Source organism: Podarcis erhardii (genome assembly GCF_964252035.2).
Source record: "Podarcis erhardii genome assembly, chromosome: 15".
Classification (NCBI taxonomy): domain Eukaryota; kingdom Metazoa; phylum Chordata; class Lepidosauria; order Squamata; family Lacertidae; genus Podarcis; species Podarcis erhardii.
The window spans coordinates 15838143-15854386 of record NC_138505.1 but is presented as its reverse complement, the minus strand read 5'-3'; the positions used below and the strand labels follow the sequence as shown (position 1 = coordinate 15854386).

The window sequence follows — 16244 nt, the reverse complement described above, 5'->3', positions numbered from 1 at the left end:
GAGGAAGAAGCTAGTAGTGCTGTGGGAGGGGCTTCTTTTGGCTGCTCTCCCCTCTTAAAAGGCAAAAAGATTCCTTCCCACGTCCCAAGGATAAGTCTGTTCCCTGCAGAGAGAATAATCCTGTGGATGCTTATCTCTTTTTCTCTAAAGGGAAGAAGGTCACATCATCGCACAGGCCATCTTGAGCATCTGGCAATATTCTTGAGCCCATCATCTCCTGCCCTGTTTGGAGCAGAGTCCAAGGAAGGAAACTCACAAGAGTCCCAAGTCCTGCTTCCTAGCAGTGTGTGTGTGTGAGAGAGATAGTCTTGCTTGCTGGAGCAGAGGTGGGGCACACTTGCAATCTGGGCATGCGCACCCATTTTTGTGGGTGCCTACCAAGGGGAAGCATGAGGCTGCTGCCCTCTGCTGGCTGAAGTCGCTGTTTGCATGTCTAAACAGAGAACCATAAAACTGCAGAGTTGGAATTGTAGAGTTGGAAAGGGAACCCCAGCGGTCATCTAGTCCAACCCCCTGGAATGCAGGTATCGCAGCTCAGTGATTCCTATGTTTGTGATGCAGTTCCAGACTGGAGGGGTGTGACTTCATCCAAAGCAGGGTACTTGTGTTGAGACAAACTTACTCCGTAAAGATAGGAGTGAGGGGTGATATGATTTGAAATTTAGCCACTCCCAGTCAGTAACCCCTGCTAGGCCAGGGATGCTGTCCGCATAGCCACATTGGTATTACTTTGTACAGGTCTGGTCTCTCAACCTCAGAAAGGATGTTGCAGAGTTGGAAAATGTTCAGAAAAGGGGAACTTAAAATGATCGGGGGGTGTGTGGAGCAAATCCCCTGTGAGGGAAGCTTGCAGCATTTTGGATTTTTTAGTTCAGATTCAGGAATCAGCAAACTTTTTCAGCAGGCCCTCAGACCTTGTGGGGGGCCGGACTATATTTTGGGAAAAAATGAACGAATTCCTATGCGCCACAAACAACCCAGAGATGTGTTTTAAATAAAAGGACACATTCTACTCATGTAAAAACATGCTGATTCCCGGACCGTCCGCGGGCCGGATTTAGAAGGCGATTGGGCCAGATCCGGCCCCTGGGCCTTAGTTTGCCTACCCATGGTTTAGAGAAAATGCAAGAGGCAGCATGATAAAAGGTTATACTATCATGCATGACATAGAGAAAGTAGGCAAGGGAAAAGCTTTTTCTACCTCCCTCCTAACATGAAGCTAAATGCTGGAAGGTTTGGGGCAGATGAAAGGGAGTCCTCCTTAACGCAGCACATGGTTAAACTGGAACTCCCTGCCGCAGGAGGCGGTGATGGCCGTCTACCTCGATGGCTTGAACAGAGGATGAAAGAAATTCATGGAGGAGAGGGCTATCGATGGCTACAAGCCGCAATGGTTGTGCTGTGCCTCCCCAGTCGGAGGCAGCAATGCTTCTGAATACCACTCTCTGGAAACCATGAGAAGGGAGAGTTGCTCTTGTGCTCGGAATCTGCTTGCTTTCCCACGGTCATTTGGGTGGCCCCTGTGAGAACAGGATGCTGGACTAAGATGAGCCATTGGCCTGATCCAGCAGGCAGTCTCTTATATCTGTATGCACAGCCTCAGGCTCTAAGGCAGGAGTCAGCAAACTTTTTCAGCTGGGGGCCAGTCCACTGTCCCTCAGACCTTGTGGGGGCCAGACTGTATTTTGAAGGGGGGGGGAGAACAAATTCCTAGGCCCCACAAATAACCCAGAGATGCATTTTAAATAAAAGGATGATGATGATGATGATGATAATAATAATAATTTATTTTATTTATATTCTGCCCTCCCCAGCCGAAGCTGGGCTCAGAGCGGCTAACAACAATAAAAGTAACACAGCATTCTAAAATCATTCATTTTAAAATCAATTCAAAATCAAATTAATGGCAACCATTGGGCTAGTGTAAAAACATGCTGATTCCCAGACCGTCCGTGGGCCGGATTTAGAAGGCGATTGGGCCGGATCTGGCCTCCAGGCCTTAGTTTACCTACCCATGCTCTAAGGGCCTTTTGTGGCAAGTGGGTACAGAACCGGCTGGCGTTTGTTCTGCTCCCCAAGTGTGAGTATTAACTATTGCTGCTGTTTTTCCCAGCAGAGGGCAGTGCAGCTTCACGCAAGCTGGAAACTCCCCCCCCCCCAGGACTTTTGGATTGGGCATGTAGACAGGTGCAGGGCAAGGGGGTCGGGTTGATGATTGCGCAGCTGGAAGAGGTTGGATTAGGTGAGCCCCGTGCAGGAGGCACAGCAGCGGCAGTGGTGCTAATGGATGGAACTTGCAGTCCCCCAGTGCTTAAATGTCTTTGGAAAGGGAATTAGATGGATCTAAGTGGGACGTTGGTGGCGCTGTGGATTAAACTACATAGCCTAGGACTTGCTGATCAGAAGGTCGGTGGTTCAAATCCCCGCAACGGGGTGAGCTCCCGTTGCTCAGTCCCTGCTCCTGCCAACCTAGCAGTTCGAAAGCACGTCAAAGTGCAAGTAGATAAATAGGTACCGCTCCAGCGGGAAGGTAAACGGCGTTTCCGTGCGCTGCTCTGGTTCACCAGAAGCGGCTTAGTCATGCTGGCCACATGACCTGGAAGCTGTCTGCGGACAAACGCCGGCTCCCTCAGCCTATAGAGCGAGATGAGCGCCACAACCCCAGAGTTGGTCACGGTCTAAAGGGTCAGGGGGCCATTTACCTTTACCTTTAAGCAGGCATAAGCAGTCCATGGCTATTAGTCATGGTGGCTATATGCAACTACAAGACTTAGGGCGGCAACCCAGTGCCATCTGCTGTCAAAACTGGAGGGGGCCTCAGGTGACACCTAGATGCAATTTCTGAATGCCTAGTGCAGATGGCTGATCAGTCTCCATATGCTGCCTTATTGAGCTATGATTTGGAATGAGATAAGCAGGGCACCTGCTTTGCATGCAGGGAGGTCCCAGGTATCTCCAGGTAAAAAGATCAGGTAACTGGTGATGGGGAAACCTTTCTCCAGAGGGAGACCCTGGAGCGTTGCTGCCAGGCAGAGTGAGCAATGCTGGTCCAGATTGTATTTGCAGCCCTGTGTAACAGGTGTTCTCAGGGCTGCTCTTTGCAAGGGGAGAGTTGGTGGCCAATGGGCATCCCTCCATTGCAGGGCCGGTGCAACCATCTCTGCCTCAGGCGGCGAGATCCACAGGGACAGCAGAGCCCAATGTAGATTTTCATTCCCTCCTTGTTCCCCTTCCTCCCAGGTGGGGATGGAGGTGCCATTTTGTGCACCAAAGGGATGCGGGTGGCGCTGTGGTCTAAACCACTCTTGGGCTTGCCGATGGGAAGGTCGGCGGTTCAAATCCACATGACGGGTGAGCTCCCGTTGCTCTGTCCCAGCTTCTGCCAACCTAGCAGTTCGAAAGCTCACCAGTGCGAGTAGATAAATAGGTACCACTCCGGCAGGAAGGTAAACAGTGTTTCTGTGTGCTCTGGCTTCCATCTCAGTGTTTCTGTTGCACCAGAAGCAGTTTAGTCATGCTGGCCACATGACCCAGAAAGCTGTGGACAAACACCGACTCCCTCAGCCTGAAGTGAGAAGTGCCGCACCTCATAGTCACCATTGACTGGTCTTAATCATCCAGAGGTCCTTTACCTTTCCTCTTGTTTTGCCATTTTATGATTCCCATTAGGTGCCAAAATGACATTGGCCTGTGATGAACACCTCAGGTGATCTAATAGGAGGGCTGGACCTGACATTCTGTCCCTGCCACCATTACCCTTCCCTCTCAGTTTTAACCCTGTGGGGGGGGGGGAAAGCACAGAATCATAGGATTGTAGAGCTGGGATCCCAAGGGTCATCTAGTCCAACCCCCTGCAATGCAGGAATGTTTACTATTCAAATCCTTTGCGCCTGATTCAGTTGGAATTAGAGGAAGGGTCACATCTGGCATCCCATCTCACCAGCTATGCATGCACAGGGATGGAACTGGGAGCAGAAGGTTCCTAATTTCAGAGTCGTGGGTTCGAGCCCCACGTTGGGCAAGAGATTCCTGCGTGGCAGGAGCTAGACTAAGATGCCCCTCGTGACCCTTGCCAATTCTAGGATAGGAGCCTGGCTGCCCCGTGGCCCGGCATCCTGTCTTCACGGTGAGCCCCGCGTGGCGTCTCCGCGTTGGGCTGTGAAAGAGCCCACACCTGCAAGCCCGGCGATGCGCTGCTGCCAGCCCGTGCCGGCAACATAGAGTAACCGCAGGGGCGCGTCTGGGGCATCGGCGCCCGGGAGGAGGGTGGCGCTGGTCCCTGCGGGCGCTCCCGCTCCGGCGGCGCCCTCGCCCTCCTCCTCCTCCCGCTCCCAGCTGGGCCAGGTGTCGGGTTGCGCCCATCCCACCAGCATCGGGGCGGGGCGCTCCTCTGGCTGCTCCAGCGTCGGCGGCGGCGGCGGCGGCGGCATTGCTGGCCGGGCTCCCGCGGCGTCCTCGCCTGTCCCGCTCCAGCTCCGCGGCGGCGATCATGTGCAGCCCGGTGGAGCGGCGCCTGGCCGGGCTGCGGGAGGCGCTGCTGGGCGAAGGGGCGGCGGCCGAGCCGGGGCTGGAGGCGCTGCTAGACCTGCTGCTCTGTGTCCACCAGGAGTGCAGCGGCGCCCCCCTGCGGCGGGAAAAGAACGTGCAGCGCTTCCTGGACTGGGGTGAGTGGGCAGCGGCAGGACTCTGGGCGCGTGCAGAGCGCCTCTCCGGCGCGGCGGGGGCTTGCGGGGCCGGGGCCAGTCAGTTTCTCGGAGTTAAGACTTCTCGCAGGGGGAGAGCAAGGAGCTTGTTTAGCGTGGCGGAGAGGAAGGTCTGAGGCTGAGTTCTGAAGCATGTAAAGTAGTAACATAAAATACCCGAAGAGGTGAAGGTGGGCCTCGGTTCATGAAGGCGGTCTAGTCCAACCCGCTTTTTGGCTGGCATGTGTCCAACAGGTGCCTCTGCTTGAAGATCTCCAGCCAGGGACAGCCCCACCACCATCAACCCCCGGCAAGGCGATTGGCTCCCTTGGTGAACCCCTCTTGCTGTCAAGAAGTCTCTCCTAATGTTCAACCAAAATCTGGTGCCTTGGATCTTAAAGACTACTAGATCAAGGCTTTCTGGGACAGCAGAGATTTAATACCTAGATGCATACCTAGTATGCACATGGCTCCCCCTCTCTCAAAGGAATTCTGGGAACTGTAGTTTGCTGTGATTCCATGGCACCTGTATCTCTGTGAGGGGGGAGCCGCAGTTCCCAGGATTATTTGGGGGAAGGCATGTGTTTTAAGTGGGCCTTAAATGTATGTTGTGCATCTGCCACACTGTCCAGTGCTTATCTAACACTCATTCGAGTATCTGAATTGCAGAGGTATCACAACCTGCAAACCCGCACCAATTAAACACACCATATTTTGTTCAGCTTTACTACCTGGGGCTCATTTTCTATACCCCTGACCATCTTTGCTGCCTCCCTCTGGACCTGTTCCAATTTGTCTACATACTGCTGTAGTATGGGTACTTCTCTTTAAGCATGTGCAGAGTGCCTCCCTCCCACTGATTCAACCTGCGGGATTCGGAGAGTAAAAACACCCACAGAATTCTCTGCCACAAGGGACTGAGAGCTACTGAAGGGACCACCCAAGCCCTCTTCTTTCCCCCACTATAGACTAGGGGCCGTCAGCAGGGCTTCTCCCCAGATGTTTTGGATTTTTAACTCCCGTCCGCTCCAGAATCTAGTATGGCCAATGGTCAGGGGTGATGGGAGTTGTAGCATGCATCATTTGGAGAGGATACCCAGCCTTTGCTGTTGACCGCCATGGCTGTGGGAATAAGAAAACTGGTTGCTTGGGGTGAGTGGTGGACAAACCGGGCTGATGCTTATCGCAAGAATGGCAAAGCTTCCTTAGCTACGCAGAACTCGTCAACATGGGAAGCCAGTTTATACTGAATCAGACCATTGGCTCTAGCTAGCTCAGTGCAGTCTACACGGACTGGCAGCAGCTATCCATGACCGCTCCCAACCCTACCTGGAGATGCCAGGAATTGAATCTGGGAGATACCTTTGGGCTTGATTTTGGTGTATGTGTATCTAGAATGGAACAGGTGAAGCCTCCTTTTGGCTAGTTTCCCCGCTAGGGTTGGCCTGTCCCACCTCCACAACAACCCACAAATTACCCTCCCTGCTTGGGACCACCCACAGTCATGCCCCACGGAGGCCATAGTAGGAAATGAATGGACCGGCTGTGCCCTTGCGTCACAGAGAGCGGAACTGAGTCACGGAGCAGTGTGGCGATGTCACACGCCTCAAGTGGTGCGCTGAGAATGTAGCCAAGCCAGAAAGGGACCTTCCTATCTCTTGAGATGCCAGCCTTTGGTGGCTTCTCTATCACAGTCAGGGGCTTATTCCTGCATTTCAGAGGGTTCTGCTGGATGATCCTTCAGGTCCCTTCCAGCACCATGATTCTATGGCTTGGTAAAGGAGGGCAAAGACATGGCCGGGCAAATGCCAGCCATGCCACCTGTGGGCTTTGCATCCTGTCTCTTGCTTGTAAAAAGGACCTTGGTGACAGGTCCAGGGGTGGAAATTCAATCTCTCTGAAACAGCAGGACTCTTCTGTGGTGGGTTTAGGGACATCAGGACCCTTTCATGCCAGGTTAGAATATTTGCTGCTGTGACTGACAGCCTTTCTCTGAGGCAAGGAAGGCTCTTTCCCACCTCCAGTTTCTTTAACACATTTGCACACTCAGGATTTGCATTATTGCCCAGGTTGGGGTGTGGAACCATCAATGTAATGGGCATTCTTTGCCATGCTGATGGGGGTTGTGGTCTGAAACATCTGAGGGCACCAGGTTGGTGAAGCCTGTGTGGTTTTGCTTGATCCTGGGAGATCCTCTTCTCTTCCTCCACTCATTAACATCTGCGGTGTGTGTGTGTGTGTGTGTTATTCAGCAGTTTATTCCTAACTTCTGAGCATAAAAAGTATAAGCGTACCCGTTTTCCGCCACTACTGAGAAGGCCCTCTGTAACTTCACTCCTCGCAGTGAGGGAACTGCCAGAAGGCCCTCGGAGCCAGGCCAAGTTGCTCAGACACAACTCTGGGGGTGTTTCTCTGCTCTATGAAACAGCCCTCCTGGATACTTCTGAGGGTGCCCCACTTTCCTGCTTCAAAGCAGTCAGGGCAGCTTGGAACAATGGTGTTTGAAAACAAAAATAAAAATAAAAACCCGAAACATAGAATTTAACCTAACGGCAGCAAAGGAGGCCGATGCAACTGTCCGAGAAGCCACGAGTGTGGTGTTAAGTCGGCACCTAAAGGCAGGGCCAGCCCAAGACATTTTGCCGCCTGAGGAAAGGGCCAGATGGTGCCCCTCCTTCCAGAAGCCAACCAGAACACCATTTTGCTTCAACAGTGGTGATGGGACAACCACCTCCACAGTCCCTGAAGGCAGCAGGCTAATTGCTAGCTGGTGGGTGAGTGCCTTCCTTTGCTTTCCATCCCTTTGCTGCTGCCACCTCCCACAACCTCACTTTGCCTAATAGTAGGGCTGGAGCTGCCTAAAGGATGACAAACTTGGCAAGGGAGAGGGATTTCTGACGAGAGAGTCCCATAAACCGTGGTGCCACCAGACAGACTGCCTTGTCCCACTTGCCACCTACTGAGAGCCTCTAAAGTTGTGGCGGGGGGGATTGGGGCCGCCAATAATCTGAAGGCCCTGGGCAGGTTCATACGGGAGAAGACACCCCTTTAGGTAACTTGGTCCCTAAAGTTCTGCAGCTGAATCCACCCCTTTGAGTTGCACCCAGCAACAGCCTGGAGGCCAGCTGAGATCTCCGAATGCCAGCTGCTTCTGCTGAGACTGGCAAGCCTTGGTTAACCGCACAGCTGTCTTGTAGCACCTGTTCCTATTGAGGTAAGAGCCAGGATGCCACAAGCAGATGGGCTCCTCTTCAGAGTGGAGCATTTACCCCTCCCTCAGCATCATTTGTTAAGGACACAGAAGGCTGCCTTAGACTGAATGAGACCCAGGCCCTCACACTGGGAAGTGGAATTTCTGAGCACTATAAGCAGAGGTCAGAGAGGGCTTGCCCCACAACTGGCAATGTGAAGGCCTGGAAAAAAAGTGGTTTTTTTGGGGGGGGTGACAGCTCCTGCCCTCCCATGTTTCTTGTTCCCCCCCAAGCCTTCACATCTTTAAACCACACCACAAAATACTGCGTACACCAGTTTGTACTGTTCTGACTGGCAGCAGCTCTCTAAAGTCTCCCATAGAGAGAGGTTTTTCCTATTACAGTCATACATTGGGTTGCGAACGTGATCCGTGCAGGAGGCATGTTTGCAACCCAAAGCGCCGTGTCTGCGCATGCACGTAACGTGATTTAGTGCTTCTGCGCATGCGTGAGCGCCAAATCCTGGAAGTAACCCGTTCCGGTACTTCCGGGTTCGGTGTGGTCTGCAACCTGAAAATGCGCAACCTGCAGCGTTCGTAACCCGTGGTATGACTGTATCCATTAACACTGGGTTTTACAGTTGGAAAGAAACATACAGCATGGAGATTTAGATGGGTCCTTTATGCCTTGGACCTAGGACGTTGGATTTTGGCTCCGGAAATGTGATATTTGCAGTGGCTGTGGACCAGAAACATTTCCCAACCCTATCAGTGTGCATATGTATTCAACCCCCCCCCCCCCCAATAGCATTAGGCCCATCCCCATCCCCTTTTCCCAACACCAATGCTGGCACAAAACAATCTCCTTTTGTGACGGTTACAAAACAGCTGAATTGTATTGTATCAGGAAATACAATTCTATCACATATAAGCACTTAAGAAGAGCTTGGCGAATTCCCCCAGCGACCACCCAGATGCCCATATGGGAAACCCACAAGAAAGCTCTCAGCCTTTGATAGCCGGCTTCTCCTCCACAAATCTGTCCAATCCTCTCTTAAGGCTATCCAAACTGGTGACTGTCACTGCCTCCTGCAGAAGCGAGTACCACAGTTCTCTAACGATGCACTTTTCACGCCCGGTCTTCTAGCTGGGACCCATGCTGTCTACTAGTTCTGTGTTGCATGGGTTTTATTCACACATTTGTACACAGCCCTGGAATTTTGTGTTGAAGGAGCAGAAGACGAGAGAGAGCAGAAAGTCCCAGGTGTGACCCCTTCCCCAGGTGTGACCCCCCCCAGCAGCATCTCCAGGTAGGGCAGGGAACAACTGCCTTTCTGAAATCCTGGAGACAGAGAGAGAGCCTCTGTCAGTCTGTATAGCTGACACTGAGTTAGCTGGGCAAATAGTTTGGCTCTGCATAAGGCAGCTTCTTATAATCCCTAGATAACCTCCCCCATCCCACCCCCCGCTCCAAAATTGGTCAGTCCTGTTTTGAAGACAGTTCTTCTGTCCATGGTCACATCTGAGTCTTAGTCAGCCCCGTAGGAGTCCCTCAGAGCAAGCAAGGCTGCTTATCTGGACCTTGCAATATTCAGAAATGCAGCTTGTAAATATCTGCATGACTTTGAAGTCTTCTATGAGCTGTTCGCTGGCCCGGCCCTATCATTAGACAATGTAAGGCATGTTTCCCTGTTCCCCAGAGGCATTCCTTTCTCTGAGGACAGTGCTGGGTGGGAGTGCCCTCGTGGCCTGTCCTGGAGTGCCTAAAATTGCTGGTTGTCCTCAGGTGTGACAGAGGACACAAACCCATTGCCGGCATGGAAGTAAAGTTTGTCTCCCAGTCCCATTGCTTCGTGTGTGTGTGGATTTAGAAGAGTGGGGGCACCATCTTGCCTTCCTCCAGGCAGCAAAATCCCTCAGGACCGCTCTGGCAATTGCAAACCATAAGGAAAACTGCTGGCAGCAGAGCGGTCTGGCTTCAGGCGGCCTCAGTCCTTACACGGGCGTCTGTTCCACCTTCTTTCTCACTCTGAAAGGATGTGCGCAAAGGCTGTCCAGATTGTTACTTGCTGAACTCCGTAGAAGAAGGCAGTTCAAGACAAAGAGGCCCATTGGACTGTCTGATCAGGGCCAGCCCAAGTCCTTTTGCTGCCTGACGAATGGCATAGTCTCCTCAGTTGCACCTGGAACGGCAGGCTGTCTGAGGTGGGCTCAGGGCAGGCCATGTGGCATGTGAGCTGTATCCTGCAACACAGGGGTAATGGCCAGGGGTGGAGAGGATGCTCAGGCGGAAGGGCTGTGCGATGCTGATGCTGCCCTCTGTTGCCTCCTTCTGCCCAATGATAGCGCCGGCCCTGTATGAAGCTTCCTCCAAACAGCTTGAAGCCATTCTCCACAAATGCATATCCATACCCTCCAACATTTTCGGCACCTAAATCGGGATGCTCTATTTTTGGTTTCAAGCTCTCACGAGAGCGTGAAACTGAAGCCGCTTGGGGTTTTTTTGTCCTGCGAGACCAACAAACGACACAACCCTGCTGACTTGCACCAGAGTGAGTGTCTTTTGGTCTGGCACTTTTGGACCAACAAATGGGAAATTCTGGGGTCCAAACAGAAGCCGGGATTGGATTCTGGGATTTCCCGCTTTAAATGGGACAGTTGAGGGGTATGCATCTCACCTGAGAAAGCGTGCTTCCCTCTTCTGCCTTTTTGCAACTAGCCAGTCCCAGAGAATTGTGGGAAGGTCTGTAGCCCACAGATGACAGAGCACCTGCCAGGTGTCAGAAGGCTCCGGGTTCAATCCCTGCTTGAGGCCCAGTCAGAGCAGGCAAGGGTGGGCTAAATGGGACAGTAGTTTGGCTGGCTATGAGGCAGATTTTCTAAGCCTGCTAGTAATTATATGAGCATCAGTGTGGTGTTAGCGGTGAGAGTGTTAGACTAGGAACTGGGTCCAGGAACACTGAGCAGTTTACAGCTCTTTAGGGTCTCTGCCGGGACCAGGCAAGACTCCTCTTTGCAGATGCCATCAGAGATTGAACCCAAGACTTTCTGCGAGCCAACAGCCACAATGACCACTTCTCTCACTCATCTTCATTTCATTTCAGTTCACTTTTAATTTGTACACCGCCTTTCTATACATGAGGCGATTGGTGCAAGGGCATAAGAAGAGAAGCTTTTTTAGGGGCTATCTTTGGCTGGGTACTCCCCCTAAAAAAAGGTCAACAAGTTCCGGCACCTCTTTTTCAAGAAAAAAAATGCCCTGCATGATAAAACCATAACTTTAAAATAAACAACTTACACTGAATAAAGCAATCTTCAATAATCCATTAGAGTATAACAGTAAACAGTAAAATTAAATATCAGAAAACAATAATTAAACAGTTTACACGTAACAAGTACAATAAAGAATGACTAAACTATAAGCAATGAAAATAACGGCAAGTCACAATGCATAAAATACCACAAAACCATGTAAATGGATCAAACTGAGAAACAAGGACACACAACTTATAAAATTATTATTTTTTAAATATCCCTAAACTCCTCCCTTCGTTGTCAAGAGAGGAAGGAACCAGCAGGTTGACGATGTAAAATCTGAAGGCTGTTTTTCCAGCTTCCCCGATTGAAGCCACTCTGTACCCCCCTTGACATTGTCACAACTCCCAACTTTGCCAATGGTCAGGGATGCTGATGGGGGTACTAGTTCGGCAGCATCGGGGGGGCACAGGTTCCCCACTCCTGTACTAATAACAACTGTTATATTGAGGCTGATTCTGCAAGCAGTGGGGATGTGTAGGTCAAGGTGGTGGTGGTGGGGACACTGCCTTTTTCTCGGCGCCTTGTTCCTGACCTCAGTATGTTTAGGGAATGGAGAGGTTGCAGCATTTGGGACTTTTCAGCTTAGGAAACAGGCAAGTAATGGGTGACATAACTGAAGTATACAGAACTGTGTGTGGCATGGAGAAAACGGACAGAGAGAAGTTTTTTCTCTCCCTCTCTCAGAACACTAGAGCTAGTAGCTGAACATTGTTAGACCCAGGACAGATAAAAGATCTTTTTCAGGCCGTGCACAGTTAAACAATGGAACTCACTCCCGCAAGAAACAGTGAAGGCCTCAAACCTAGATGGTTTTAAAAGAGAATTGGACAAATTCATGGAGGAGAGAGGGCTATTGATGTCGACTGGCCATGATGGCTCTGCTCTGCCTCCACAGATGGAGGCAGCCATGCTTCTGAATACGAGTACAGTCATACCTCATGTTGCGAACGCTGCGGGATACGTCCTTTCAGGTTGCGTCCTGCGGCGACCCGGAAGTACTGGAAAGGGTTACTTCTGGGTTTCGCCGCTCACGCATGTGCAGACGCGGCAAATTGCGATCCGTGTATACGCTGCATTCCTTTCAGGTTGTGAACGGGGCTCCGGAACAGATCCCGTTCGCAACCAGAGGTACCACTGTAGCTGGAAACCACTGGAGGGGGAGGGGGGGCTCTTGTGCTGGGGTCTTGCTTGTAGGTTTCCCGGTTGGCCCCTGTGAGAACAGGACTAAGAGAGCCATTTCCCCGATCCAGCAGGGCTCTTCTGTTCTCATTCTGAGAGCTTTTGGTGCAGGGGGAGGCCGGTGACCTGAGAGCACTCCAAAACGTCTGCAACAAGCCATTGTGATCATCTTTAAAAGCCAGCTCTCCCTTGCCTTCCTGCATCTCCACTCCCCTCTGAAATGGGCTTTCGCTGCTGTCCGGTTGGTCGTGGAACTGCTCCTCAATGCTGCAGCTGTTCAGAGGGGGAACTGGCAGCCTCAGGATGTTGACAAGGAGGGGAGCTTCCTTGCAGGCAGGCAGGAAGAGAGGAAAACTTCACACTTGGGCTTTTTGGGTAGTAGGAGGGGAAATGAAATGTTCCGGTGGCAAGAAATGAAGCCTTGGGAACTGTCTCTCTCAGACAGCAGTAGAAACACATGGACCTCCAGGGAAGCTGAATGTTGGAAGATTTAGGACAGGCCCAAGAAAGTGCTTTTCCACGCAGCACGTAGTTAAAACAATGGAACTCCCTCCCACTGGAGGCAGCGATGGCCACCAAGCTAGATGGCTTTAAAAGAGAATTGGACAAATTCATGCAGGAGATTGCTATCAATGGCTGCTCCACAGCTGGAGACAGCAATGCTTTTGAAGACCATTTGCTGGAGAACCCACAGGAGGAGAGAGGGCTCTTGTGCTTGGGTCCTGCTTGTGAGTAACCCACAGGCGTCTGGTTGGCCGCTGTGAGAACAGGATGCTGGACTAGTTGGGCCATGGGCCTGATCCAGCAGGGGTCTTCTTAGGCTCTTCTGCCAAGCAGGAAGGCCAGAGAGGTGTTTCGGCACCGTGTTGAATTTGCCCCATTAGAATGAACTTAGCAGCTCTCATAGCAGAGGAGGTTCCTGTGGCTTCCTGCCCATAGCATGATTTAACTCAAAGGCAAGGAATAAACCCAACCACCAATATCGCCACCACCACCTTGGTCTTCCCCTATCTTAATAACCGGGGCCGCAGCCCCCACCCTGCACAGGGGCCTCCCTCCTCTTTGCCTGCATGGATCCATCTCCTGCCAGGATAACCACTTGAGCGTTCCTTCTGAGCAAGATGTGATGTAACTCTCGCCACCCAACCCCTTTCCCCCTGTGGCTCCTTCTTACCACGTGAATTGCACTCTGCAACCAGACAGGACCTGTTCTTCAAGTCTGGGTGCTGGGTGGGTGTGTCCTTGATCTTGCAGCATAGATATTTTTAATCTGGGACCCAAAGTGTGCTCCCTCGGTGACGGTGGTGGCTGTTTGGCAACGGATGTGCATCCATTCCTGAGGTGGATGGAAGGAGCAGAGGGGTTGCCTGAGGACTTGGTGCAGAAACCAAGGAAGGTGCCAGACCCTTGACCCTCCCATCTAGTTCAGTGTTGCCTACACTGACTGGTGGCGGCAGCAGTTCTCGGGGGGTCTTGGCCCAATCCTCCTTGGAAACGCCAAAGACTGAGCCCTGGGCCCTTTTGCTTGCAAAGCATACACTCTGCTCCTTCCCCATAAAGTTGAGCAAGCTGTTAGTCCTCATGGAGTTTGAATAAAGGGCAGATTTTAACAAAATGCAGAAAGCCACCTTCTAGCAAGTCCAAGCGCTGCTCCAGGTGCACTGGCTCTCTGGGGTTCTGCAGGGGTCTTCCCCAGCCCTTCTGCATGCAGAGCTGGTGCTCCAACTCCTTCCTGGGGTCTGCAGAGACTTCCTGAAGTGACAGCCTGCTCCCTTCCTAGCTCAGCCTCTTGGGGGGGGGGAGCTGCTTGTGCACTGCATGGCTGGAACAAGCCAGTATCTCTGCGACCTGGGCTGTCTATCCACAGAGCTGCCTGCCTGCCCCTCCCTTGGGATCTCCTTCCTGCCCCACCAATACTCCCTGAGTGGGTGTAAAAACCAGTGGCATTTCCCCTCTCCACCTGATAGGGAGCTGCTGCTGCCGCTGCCTGGACTGGCTCATGATAGAGGGTGATGCATCATCTGGGGGGGGGGGGCAGGAGGAATACCAGAACTGTTTGTTGCTCCTGTCGTCAGGGCAACCTGGCCAGGTCTGGCAACCTGGTAGGTAGGTTTTGGATTCCAACCTGTCTGTCAGTCTTCAGGAGGGCTGTTTTTCTTATTTCAGACGGGAGGCTTTTTAAGGTAGCAGCAGCAGCAGCAGCACACCTAGCCAAGGCCCCACAGAAGCCTCTCCCCCCACCCCCGCCTCCTTGTGCATGAAGGGTGCACATGCCTGAGGGTGGGTGTGCGCATGTTCACATTCTCTGCACTGAAATAATCCACATTCTGCACCGGGAAAGGGTGGTTCGCATGGCCTGGGTCAGCTGTTGGTCTCTTTGGCACAAGCTGGTCTATTTCCACTATTTGCGGGTGAGAATGAAGAGGCATCAGCCACACACACACACACGAATGCTTGCAGACATGCTCATCAACCCCTTCTGGCTCTTGAAATTCCACTAAGCACTTCCCTCCCTCCTCTGTGATAAGGCTTGAACCGCTTTTCTTTTCAGTGTTTTCTTGCACACTGGCCGGCAGCAACTCTCAGGGGTTTCAGGCGAGTTTCCTTCCCAGCCCACCTTGGAGCTGTCAGGTATTGAACCTTGTATCTGAGTTTTGCCATGAGTCCAACTAGCAAGCTGCCTTATACCAGGTCCTCAAGCTCCCCATCTTCATATCTGACTGGCTATGGCTCCCCCCCTCCTGCCCAGGGTTGTCTCAGGCAGAGAGAGGATCTTTCCCCTCACCTGCCGCTACCTGCCCCTCTTATTAAGGGAAAGAACCTGGGACCTCTCCGCATGTGAAGCAAATGTTCTGCTCTCGAGCGATAGCCCTTCATCCACTAGGCACGCTCCTCCTGACAGGGTGGGATCCTGCATTTTCTGACAAATTATCTTTTATGAAAGGGGAGCCACCTTGTGGCAAGGCTCTCCTGGGATGTCCCAGCATCTGCTGTCCCCTTTCTTGGGGGTGGTGGTGGTGGGGGGGGGGAAGCAGGCAGCTTGGCCTGGGAGCAGGCAAATGGGGCAGTGACCCATGGGAAGGGGCTGCCTCTCCTCTCCTCTCTGGCGTGTGGGGTTCAGACCTGGCTCTTGTCCCCACCCTGCTCGCCTTGCGAGGAATGCGGTCCCGCTGGTTCCTCTGGGCGTGCCTAGGCCAGCGCCTGGTTTTCCACTGAGGAACTAAGACTGGAAACTCTTTGGGAGCAGAGGAACACCAGCGGAAGAATTTGCGAAGGAGGCCCTCTCCTCTGGGCCAAAAGAGGGCAGGCAGCTGCTGCTTCTGCTGCCGTTGCCACCATCGCCACACCTCCTTGCCTTGCCAAGGCACCAGCTCTCTACACCCCCTGCTCTCTATCAGAGGCTGTGGATTCATAAGGAGAGGTCTGCAGGATCAGGCCAGTGGCCCATCTAAGCTCAGCGGCCAACCAGACGCCTGCGGGGAAGCCGGCAAGCAGGATTCAAGCACAAGAGCCCTCTTCTCCCCTCCTGATGTTCAAACATTCAGAAGCACTGCTGCCTCGACTCAGCAGAGCCATCATGGCCTTTCACCATAGCAAACCCCTCTCCTCCATGTCCAACCCTCTTTTAAAGCCCTATATCTTCCAACATTCCTCTTTGTTGGATATTCATGGGCTCTAGTCTCCTAAGAGAGGAATCAATGAGTTTCTCTATGCTTTTGAATTATGGTGCTGGAGGAGACTCTTGAGAGTCCCATGGACGGTAAGAAGATCAAACCTCTCCATTCTGAAGGAAATCAGCCCTGAGTGCTCACTGGAAGGACAGATCCTGAAGCTGAGGCTCCAATACTTTGGCCACCTCATGAGAAGAGAAGACT

The 16244-nt window shown here is 52.3% G+C and overlaps 1 protein-coding gene across 3 annotated transcripts in view; it reads left to right on the top strand.

Annotated features, from left to right (window-relative positions):
- Positions 1 to 4474: 4474 nt before the first annotated feature.
- CDC42BPG (CDC42 binding protein kinase gamma) overlaps positions 4475 to 16244 on the top strand; it is a 53273-nt gene continuing 41503 nt past the window's right edge. For all 3 annotated transcript variants that reach the window (XM_081842411.1, XM_081842410.1, XM_081842409.1), the window contains exon 1: positions 4475 to 4664. In XM_081842411.1, coding sequence (XP_081698537.1) covers positions 4490 to 4664 — 175 coding nt within the window. In that variant the 5' untranslated portion in view covers positions 4475 to 4489. The remainder of the gene's footprint in view (positions 4665 to 16244) is intronic.